The sequence below is a fragment of the Bombina bombina genome, chromosome 4 (genome assembly GCF_027579735.1).
Source record: "Bombina bombina isolate aBomBom1 chromosome 4, aBomBom1.pri, whole genome shotgun sequence".
Lineage (NCBI taxonomy): Eukaryota > Metazoa > Chordata > Amphibia > Anura > Bombinatoridae > Bombina > Bombina bombina.
The window spans coordinates 1,882,568-1,894,658 of NC_069502.1; the positions used below are offsets into that span (position 1 = coordinate 1,882,568).

The window sequence follows — 12,091 nt, forward strand, 5'->3', positions numbered from 1 at the left end:
GATAGATAGATAGATAGACAGATAGATAGATGATAGATTGATAGATAGATAGATAGATAGATAGATAGATAGATAGATAGATAGACAGACAGACAGACAGACAGGCAGACAGACAAGTAGACAGACAGATAGTTGACAGACAGAAAGACAGATAGATAGAAAGATAGATATATGATAGATAGATGGTTATCCTGGTTGTTATCCCACATCACTTTAATGTTTTCTCAATATACTGGTATGCATTTATGACTTTTTCTGTATAATTGTTATCAGCTCCATTGTATAATTTCTGTGTGCATCCCCAAGCCATTTGCTTACCCCCCCTATCAAATTTACAAGTGTGTAACTACAGTCTACCTAACTAGTCTACTTGTAACACAAAGCTGCCTTGAATCAAATCATTCCAACCCTAATTTTACTGCTATATACAGCTGAGAGCTGGCTCTGAAGCCTTGGCTCTGAGATTCATAGTGGCTCTGAATTATAAGTGGCCGAGTTAAGAACTGGAGGTGAAACTGCAGACCCCACTAACAGGTAATCCTTACTAACTGTACACCTGCACAATGCTCTCTATGTCCTTTCTGATCTTTCTGTCTGCCATCTTCCTAAAACTCACTGCATGCCCTTATAACATCAATAATCCCCACACTATCCTTATCTCTCCCTCCCTCCTCTCATCCCCTATGCTGTCCTCTCATGAACTACTCTGTTTCCTTAGCAATACTTCCCCATCTCACTCTCCTGTGTCTAGTCATACCAGCTCCTACAAGTCTCACTCTCACCTTCTGTCACTCTCACTGCTTGCTGCTGGTGATGTCTCTCCTGTGTCTAGTCATACCAGCTCCTACAAGTCTCACTCTCACCTTCTGTCACTCTCACTGCTACTACTGCTTGCTTCTGGTGACATCTCTCCTGTGTCTAGTCATACCAGCTCCTACAAGTCTCACTCTCACCTTCTGTCACTCTCACTGCTACTACTGCTTGCTTCTGGTGACATCTGTCCTAACCCTGGCCCTGCAGCAATCACCACACTCATACACTCTTGCTCAGTCCCCCTCAATACAAACTCAAGGTCACGCGATCCCAACAATCTCATCTCCATTAACCCACAGCGCTTATCCCCTCTCTTTTCTTGTGCCCTCTGGAATGCACGCTCTGTCTGTAACAAACTTACAACTGTTCACGACCTGTTTGTTTCTAACGCTTTCAATCTTCTAGCAATTACTGAAACCTGGCTTTCTTCCTCTGACACTGCTTCCATTGCTGCTCTAACGCACGGCGGTCTCCACTTTAGCCACACACCTAGGCCAGGTGAGAGACATGGTGGCGGTGTTGGAATCTTACTGTCCCCTTCCTGCTCCTATCAGCACCTCCATCCTCATCCATCTCTCTCCTTCTCCTCCTTTGAAGTCCATTGCATCCGCATTTTCTTCCCCCCTCTCCCTCAAGGTGGCAGTTATCTATCGCCCCCCTGGACCAACCTCCCAATTCCTCGACAACTTTGCTGCCTGGCTTTCTCACTTTCTCTCTACACATACACCTGCTCTAATCCTAGGGGACTTCAACATCCCCATTGATAACCCATCTACCCTTGCTGCCTCTAAACTTCTCTCACTCACAAACTCCTTTAGTCTCTCACAATCCACCCTATTCCCTACTCACCGTGATGGACACTCTCTTGATCTGGTATTCTCCTACCTCTGCTCCCCTTCTGATGTCACCTGTCTCCCATTTCCCATCTCAGACCACCATCTGCTCACCTATAATCTCAATGTACAGGCTAAACCTATTTCTACCCCCCGCCTCCGCACCTGTAGAAATCTGCACACTGTGGATCCTATCCAACTTTCTAACCTTACTCAAAAATGCCTTCCCAACACTTCCACGGTATCTTGCCCTGACCTTGCTACAAACCACTATAACAATACTCTCTCCTCTGCACTCGACACCCTTGCTCCTCCACAAATACGCAAAACCCCACGTCGTCCGCTCCAGCCCTGGCACTCTCAGCAAACACGCTATCTAAAAAAATGCTCCCGTGCTGCTGAACATGCCTGGAGGAAATCCCTCTCTGAACCCGATTTCCTCCACTATGGGCGCGATCCGATAAACGGCATAGTTTGCGGCGCAAGCGAGGGAACCCGCGTCGCCCACAGTTTCAGCTCGCAACTCGTGCTATCCAATATGCAGCGCCGTCAGTTGCTAAAGTGGCGCAAGTCTGACAAAGTAGCGATGTCCAGAAATCTGCGTAAGTACAGATTTTTGGAGTCGCCAGTGACTTGCGCCACGTTAGAAACTGCCGGCGCCTACAAAACCTGACTAAAGTCTAAATCACCCGCACTGTCTAACACGCCTCCTAAACATAGCCCGACATGTCTAACCCTCTATCCGCTATCCCCCCTCACTAGCCTAACAACAACAAAAGTTATTAACCCCTAAACCGCCGCTCCCGTACCCTGCCGCCAGCTATATTAAATCTCTAACCCCCTAAAGTGAGCCCCTAACACCGCCGCCATCTATTTTAGAATTATTAACCCCTAATTTAATCCCCCTACCCCGCCGCCATCTATATTAAATTATTTAACCCCTAAAATACTAAACTATCCCTACCACTAAACCTAAGTCTAACCCTACAAATAGCCCTGAAAAGGGCTTTTTGCGTGGCATTACCCCAAAGTAAACTGCTCTTTTGCCAGCCCTTAAAAGGGCTTTTTGCGGGGCATGCCCCAAAGAAAACTGCTCTTTTACCAGCCCTTAAAAGGGCTTTTGGCGGGGCATTGTCACAAAGTAAACAGCTCTTTTGCATCTAATCTAAATCCCCCTACACCGCCGCCAGCTATAATAAATGTATTAACCCCTAATCTAATCCCCCTACACCGCCACCAGCTATATTAAATACATTAACCCCTAATCTAATCCCCCTACACCGCCGCCAGCTATATTAACTACATTAACCCTAATTATATTAGGGTTAATATAGTTATTATAGTTACTATAGTATTTATATTAACTATATTAACTCTATCTAAACCTAACACCCCTAACTAAATTCTTATTAAATTAATCTAATTCATATTATAAACTAAAATATTCCTATTTAAATCTAAATACTTACCTATAAAATAAACCCTAAGATAGCTACAATATAATTAATAATTACATTGTAGCTATGTTAGGGTTTATATTTATTTTACAGGTAAATTGTTAATTATTTTAACTAGGTATAATAGCTATTAAATAGTTATTAACTATTTAATATCTACCTAGTTAAAATAATTACCCAATTACCTGTAAAATAAATCCTAATCTAAGTTACAAATACACCTACACTATCAATAAATTAAATAAACTACAAATATCTATCTAAAAATACAATTAAATAAACTAAACTAAATTACAAAAAAAAACAAACACTAAATTACAAAAAATAAAAAAAAGATTACAAGATTTTTAAGCTAATTACACCTATTCTAAGCCCCCTAATAAAATAATAAAGCCCCCCAAAATAAAAAAAATTCCCTGCCCTATTCTAAATTAAAAAAAGTTCAAAGCTCTTTACCTTACCAGCCCTTAAAAGGGCCTTTTGTGGGGCATGCCCCAAAGAATTCAGCTCTTTTGCATTTCAATAAATATACAATACCCCCCCCCAACATTACAACCCACCACCCACATACCCCTATTCTAAACCCACCCAAACCCCCCTTAAAAAAGCCTAACACTACCCCCCTGAAGATCTCCCTACCTTGTCTTCACCACACCGGGCCGAACTCCTCATCCGATCCGGGCGATGTCTTCCCCCAAGCGGCAAAGAAGAATTCTTCATCCCGGCGATGTCTTCCTCCAAGCGGCAGCAACGTCTTCTTCCTTCCGGCAGCATCTTCCATCAAGCGGCATCTTCAATCTTCTTTCTTCGCTCCGCCGCCGCGGAGCATCCATCCCGGCCGACGACTGAACGACGAATGAGGTATCTTTAAATGACGTCATCCAAGATGGTGTCCACCGAATTCCGATTGGCTGATAGGATTCTATCAGCCAATCGGAATTAAGGTAGAAAAATCTGATTGGCTGATTGAATCAGCCAATCAGATTCAAGTTCAATCCGATTGGCTGATTGGGGTATGTGGGTGTGGGTGTGAATATTTTAGTTTATAATATGAATTAGATTAATTTAATAAGAATTTAGTTAGGGGTGTTAGGGTTAGATAGAGTTAATATAGTTGATATAAATACTATAGTAACTATATTAACTATATTAACCCTAATATAATTAGGGTTAATATAGTTAATATATATAATGTAATAACTATATTAACTATAATATACTTAGGGTTAATATAGATAACATAGCTGGCGGTGGGGTAGGTAGATTAAATTAGGGGTTAATAATTTTAATATAGATGGCGGCGGTGTAAGGGGCTTACATTAGGGGTTAATACTATTAATATAGGTGGCGGCGGTGTAGGGAGGGCAGGTTATAGGGCAAAAGAGCTGTTTACTTTGGGGCAAAGCCCTGCAAAATGCCCTTTTAAGGGCTGGTAATAGAGTTTATTACTTTAGGGGGATTAGATTAGGGGTTAATAATATTAATATAGCTGGCGGCGGTATAGGGGAATTAGATTAGGGGTTAATAATTTTTATATAGGTGGCGGCGGTGTAAGGGGTCAGATTAGTGGATAGATAAGGTAGATGGCAGCGGTGTAAGGTGTTCACATTAGGGGATAGATAAGGTAGGTGGCGGCGGTTTTAGGGGCTCACAGTAGGGGGTTAGTTTATGTAGATGGCGGCGGGGTCCGGGAGCGGCGGTTTAGGGGTTAATAACTTTATTAGGGATTGCGGCGGGGGATCGCGGTTGACAGGTAGATAGACATTGCGCATGCGTTAGGTGTTAGGTTTTATTTAGCAGATCGCAGTTGACAGCTAGATAGACATTGCGCATGCGTTAGGTGTTAGGTTTTATTTAGCAGATCGCGGGTGACAGCTAGATAGACATTGCGCATGCGTTAGGTGTTAGGTTTATTTTCTAGCTAGTTTAGGGAGTTACGGGGCTCCAATAGTCAGCGTAAGGCTTCTTACGGCTGCTTTTTGTGGCGAGGTGAAAATGGAGTAAGATTTCTCCATTTTCACCACGTAAGTCCTTACGCTGCATATTGGATACCAAACTGCGCTGGTTTGGTATACCTGCCTATAGCCCAAAAAACTACGGGCGACGGCAGAAATATACGCGCGTAACTTCTAGGTTACGCCGTATATAGGATACCAAACCAGCGCAAATATTGGCGTCGCCGGCTTTTGCGGGCGACGATTTTTATCGGATCGACCCCTATAAGTTCATTCTTTATTCTTACTCTTCTGCCCTTCACTTAGCCAAGCAAAACTACTTCTCTTCTCTCATATCTTCTCACTCCTCAAACCCTAAATATCTCTTCTCCACTTTCAACACTCTCCTCTATCCACCTGCACCACCCCCCCCCTCATCTGATTTTAGTGCTCAAGACTTGGCAGACTACTTTTTCAACAAAACACTTACCATCAGAAGTAACATCCCACCACAAGACTGCAACCTTTCATCTCCGCCCCAGGTCACCCCCTCCAACACTCTCAGTACCTTCCCCCCAACTACTGAGAATGAAGTGAGTTCCCTAATATCTTCCTCACACCTCACTACCTGCCCCCTTGACCCTATCCCTTCACATCTAATACCTTCTCTGTCCTCTACCCTCACCCCAGCTCTTACTCACATATTCAACCAATCCCTTACTACTGGTTCATTTCCATCATCCTTCAAACATGCAAAGGTCTATATTATAAGAAAATTACCCACACTACAGGAAATAATGTCAAGCTTCTCAATACTGTACCTGTGTGACAGTAAATTACATTAAGCGTTAAATAGAAATTATGAGAAGCACTCTATTTCAAGGCTTAAGACACTGGAACATGCAAAGGTCATGCAAAGGTCACCCCCATCCTCAAAAAACCCTCCCTCGACCCCAATTCTCCTGCAAACTACCGCCCCATATCACTACTTCCGCTAGCTTCTAAAGTCCTGGAAAAACTAGTTTTCGATCGCCTAACACACTTCCTATCCTCCAACTCATTGCTTGACCCCCTGCAATCTGGCTTCCATCCACAACACTCAACTGAGACTGCCCTCACCAAGGTTACTAATGATCTTCTTTCTGCTAAAAACAATGGCCACTATTCTATACTTATCTTATTTGATCTGTCTGCTGCCTTTGACACTGTTGACCATATATATAATAGATAGATAGATAGATAGATAGATAGACAGACAGACAGACAGACAGACATAAAGACAGACAGATAGATAGATAGATTATAGATAGACAGATAGATAGATAGACAGACATACATAAAGACAGACAGACAGACAGATAGATAGATAGATAGATAGATAGATAGATAGATTATAAATAGACAGACAAACAGATAGATAGATAGATAGATAGATAGATGGATAGATAGGTGATCGATTGATAGATAGATAGATAGATAGATAGATAGATAGATAGACAGACAGGTAGACAGATGGATAGACAGACAGAAATATAGATATATGATAGATAGATAGATAGATAGATGATAGATTGATAGATGGTAAATATATAAATGATAGATAGATAGATAGATAGATAGATGATAGATTGATAGATAGATAGACATACAGACAGGTAGACAGACAGACAGATAGATAGACAGACAGAGAGACAGATAGATAGAAAGATAGATAGATGATAGATAGATAGATAGATAAATAGATAGAATGATATACAGATAGATAGATAAACAGGCAGATAGATAGATAGACAGATAGATAGACAGAAAGATAGATAGATAGATAGATCGATAGATAGATAGATAGATGATAGATAGATGATAGATAGATAGATAGATAGATGATAGATACAGTAGATAGATGATAGATAGACTGATGATAGATGATAGATTGATAGATAGTCAGATATATAAATAGATGATAGATAGAAAGATAGATAGAAAGATAGATGATAGAGGTTAGATATATAGATGATAGATAGATAGTTGATAGATAGATAGATAGATAGATAGATGATAGATAGATAAATAGATGACAGATAGATAGATAGATGGATAAATGATAAATAGATAGACAGATATATGATAGATTGATAGATAGACAGACAGACAGACAGATCGATAAATAGATAGATAGATGAAAGATATATAGATGATAAATTGATAGATGATAGATATATAGATGATATATAGATAGATAGATAGATAGATTGATAGATAGAAAGATATACAGATAGATAGGTAGATAAACAGGCAGATATACAGATAGATAGACAGACAGACAAATAGATAGATAGATAGATAGATAGATAGATGATAGATATATAGATGATAGATTGATAGATAGATAGATAGATAGATAGATAGATAGATAGATAGACAGACAGATAGATAGATAGATTAACAGACAGACAGAGAGACAGATAGATAGATAGATAGATAGATAGATGATAGATAGACAGACAGACAGGTAGACAGACAGATAGATAGATATATAGATAGACAGACAGACAGAGAGACAGATAGATAGATAGATGATAGATTGATAGATAGACAGACAGACAGACCGATAAATAGATAGATAGACGATAGATTGACAGATAGATAGACAGACAGACAGACAGACAGGTAGACAGACAGATACATAGACAGACAGACAGACAGACAGACAGACAGACATATAGATAGATATATAGATGATCAAAGGATATATCCTTATGGAGGTGCGCACAGATAAAGGCCGGAACACGAGTCGAGAACCAGTCTCGAAAGGGGCAAAGTACCGGGAGTATCCAGCAACCAGCAACCAGAACTGACGGCAGCACTCTTAGGAAGAAATGAAGGCAAAAATCTGTAGGAGCAGAAAACAGAGAGGCGCCTTATGGGACAGTATCGTGGTATCACAGTGAGTACAGGATAGAACGAGCAGCACACACAGATGGCAAGGTACTCACAAGTGAGATGGCATAAACGTATGCCAGACTAGACAGGACGGAACCTTAGTCGTCCGCCAGACGGTCCAATGGGAGAATAGCTCCGGCACTCCAATGGTCCAATCGGCAGCGGGAAGTCACAGCGTCAGAGGCCCACAGCGTCTGTGAGAGGACTACTGGCTCAGAGTCCTTAGTGTGAATGGCAGGATACCGAACCAACCAAAAGATCAAATGATGATAGGCAGAGAGCGGGGGTATCGTAAAAGTAGTTTATTTTAAAATTACTAAAAACTGTTTAAAATACTGGTAAATAGTAAGTAGTAGAAACAGCTGTTTCTACTACTTACTATTTACCAGTATTTTAAACAGTTTTTAGTAATTTTAAAATAAACTACTTTTACGATACCCCCGCTCTCTGCCTATCATCATTTGATCTTTTGGTTGGTTCGGTATCCTGCCATTCACACTAAGGACTTTGAGCCAGTAGTCCTCTCACAGACGCTGTGGGCCTCTGACGCTGTGACTTCCCGCTGCTGATTGGACCATTGGAGTGCCGGAGCTATTCTCCCATTGGACCGTCTGGCGGACGACTAAGGTTCCGTCCTGTCTAGTCTGGCATACGTTTATGCCATCTCACTTGTGAGTACCTTGCCATCTGTGTGTGCTGCTCGTTCTATACTGTACTCACTGTGATACCACGATACTGTCCCATAAGGCGCCTCTCTGTTTTCTGCTCCTACAGATATATAGATGATAGATAGATAGATAGATAGATAGATAGATAGATAGATAGACAGACATATAGATAGATATATAGATGATAGATAGATAGATAGATAGATAGACAGACAGACAGATAGATAGAAAGATAATAGATATATAGAAGATAGATTGATAGATAGATAGATAGATATATAGATAGATAGATAGGTAGAAAGATAATAGATATATAGAATATAGATTGATAGATAGATAGATAGATAGGTAGAAAGATAATAGATATATAGAAGATAGATAGATATTTCATCCCCAGTACTGATGTTATCACCTTGATAAATGCCCTATACTGGGGCTGCAGCATTAACCCTCTGTATGAGTTCAGCGTACGGATTTAACCCTAAGTGAGTTGTTATCTCACCTGTTGCATTAGTGATCTCGCCTTCAGAACATGGAACACAGTCATAGCAACAGCTGGGCTCACCCTGACGAGTAGATTTTCTATAGCCCGGCTGACAGGTATCACTGCACGTGGAGCGAGGAATCTGTACAGAGGAAAAGGGAGAATTATTTATACCTCAGCAAAGGGTTTTCTTGGGGTTAAAAAAGATTTACTGCCATACATAAGTGACTTGAAATGGCAGCAAACAGAGAAAGAACCTCATCAGGGTAGTGATCTATAATGAGGTTAGCTGCCAATTTAAAGGGACACACACTAGATTTTTCTATGTATAGTTTTGTTTTCAAACTTTCAAGTGCTCCTTAAAGACTCTAATGTTCAGGGATCCATATAATATACAGTAACATTTTGCTATCTTAGTCCCTCTCCTCCTTTAGCTATCCCCTTGAACCCCCTTAGCATGTAAGATTATGAGCCTAGCTGCTTTGCAGATCGCTTTCATGAGAGAGTTGATTTGCAACATTTAAACTATTGGCTGGGCTCTCTATCCCTTTGTCTCCCATAACTGTCACCTTGCATATTAGACCCATGTCTTTAGTACTGCGGAACCTGTTGGTGCTCTATTAATAACTGATAATGATGATACTAATAATAATATAATTGTAAGCTCACTAAGCATCACGTTCATCAAATAGACTTTAAATTGCAAGTATGGTTTATTCACTGGACCACCAAGGGTTAATACATAGAAGGTTCAGGTGATGGACATCAGTATATATGGTATAAATGTGTTATTCATGGAACTTCCTTTCAAGCAGTGATCAAGTGTGGTGGTTTAGCACAAAAGGCGTATGCAGGAACACTCTGTGTCCTCCATTGTGGTTGCTTCCGTGTGATTTCTCTGATGATTTTATTTTTGTACCATTAAAGAAAGATTTTATGAGTCTGCCTGTTTGGAACTATTTGGCAAAGGTGCATTATATTTGTAGCATTGTTTGGTGTCAGAATTGAGGACATTGGTTCTGGCACTGCTCCACGGAACTAGCGCCAGTATTTTAACGTGTGTGTGATGCTGAATATACGCTGCACACACTCCCTGTCATGGTAGCATGGTAAGAACACTGGTTTTTGTATTCATGTTTGCTTTTAACACACTCAATCTAAAAAATAGCAAAGTGCCTCTGGCAATCAGCAAAAAACACCCCAATAAATTGTATCAGGTAAGGGTTAAATCATTAAATTGTTACACTACGGTATATACATTTTCATAAAAACATTATTTTAATATTGACGGTTTTTTAAAGGGTTAAAGAGACATATGGGGGATATGGCATATGACGGCTACAAAGGGTTTATATAAATATATATATATATATATTTATATATATATATATATATATATATATATATAAGCAAACACGGAAAGGCACTGCACTCTCAACGGTCAATTTATCAAAGCATCAATCTCAGTGCATTCGCTGGTGTCAATACGCTCGCCAGACATCCCTGACGCGGATCTGAATATGATACCATTATTTATTAAAAAAAGCCATCAAAAACACGTGCGTCAAGTATGGTGCAAAGAGCATCGGACTATTGTTAACTAACAGACATCGATGCCGCGTTTATTCAGGTTTTTTCCAACTTTATTTATACCATTTTATTACTGTCCATGAACAAGCACATTTCTCTAAAGCTAATCTTTTATTTTTCAACTGTTAATGTCCAGGAAATAGCTACATTTATACCTCAACAAACAATATCTCATAGAAAGTTATTTTTATATTTATTTGTTATACAAAAAAAATTCTGTTATATGATACTTTCACATAAATTAATGTGTATTTGTACTTCTAGAAGTCATCATATGCTTTTATCTTATTTTTTTTTTACAAATGATTATTAATGCTAGAATTTGTACATATATCTTTGCATATATATATATATATATATATATATATATATATATATATATATATATATATATATATATATATATATATACATATACAGTATCTCACAAAAGTGAGTACACCTCTCAAAGTTTTGTAAATATTTTATTGTATCTTTTCATGTGACAACACTAAAGAAATGACACTTTGCTTCAATGTTAAGTAGTGAGTGCACAGTCTGTATAACAGTGTACATTTGCTGTCCCCTCAAAATAAATCAATACACAGCCATTAATGTCTAAACCATTGGGAACAAATGTGAGTACACCCCTAAGTGGAAATGTCCAAATTGGGCCCAAAGTGTCAATATTTTGTGTGGCCACCATTATTTTCCATCACTGCCTTAACCCTCTTAGGCATGGAGTTCACCAGAGCTTCACAAGTTGCCACTGGAGTCCACTTTCACTCCTCAATGACGACATCACAGAGATGGTGGATGTTAGAGACGTTGCGCTCTACCTTCCGTTTGAGGATGCCCCACAGATGTTCAATAGGGTTCAGGTCTGGAGACATGCTTGGCCAGTCCATCACCTTAACCCTCAGCTTCTTTAGCAAGGCAGTGGTTGTCCTGGAGGTGTGTTTTGGGTCATTATCATGTTGGAATATTGCCCTGTGGCACAGTCTCCAAAGGGAGTGGATCATGCTCTGCTTCAGTATGTCACAGCACATGTTGGCATTCATGGTTCACTCAATGAACTGTAGCTCCCCAGTACCATCAGCACTCGTGCAGGCCCAGACCATGACACTCCCACCACCATGCTTGACTGTAGGCAAGACACTCTTCTCTTTGCACTTCTCACCTGGTTGCCGCGACACACGCTTGACACCATCTGAACCAAATAAGTTCATCAGTCCACAGGACATGGTTCCAGTAATCCATGTCCTTAGTCTGCTTGTATTCAGAAAACTGTTTGCAGGCTTTCTTGTGCATCATCTTTAGAAGAGGCTTCCTTCTGGGACAACAGCCATGTAGACCAATTTGATGCAGTGTGTGGCGTATGGTCTGAGCACAT

The 12,091-nt window shown here is 40.1% G+C and overlaps 1 protein-coding gene across 1 annotated transcript in view; it reads right to left on the reverse strand.

Annotated features, from left to right (window-relative positions):
• The window catches only part of LOC128655782 (vomeronasal type-2 receptor 26-like), a 108,861-nt gene that overhangs the window by 19,823 nt on the left and 76,947 nt on the right, over positions 1 to 12,091 (reverse strand). Inside the window, exon 2 of the mRNA XM_053709354.1 lies at positions 9,148 to 9,271. Within this exon, the coding sequence (XP_053565329.1) occupies positions 9,148 to 9,271 (124 nt within the window). The remainder of the gene's footprint in view (positions 1 to 9,147; positions 9,272 to 12,091) is intronic.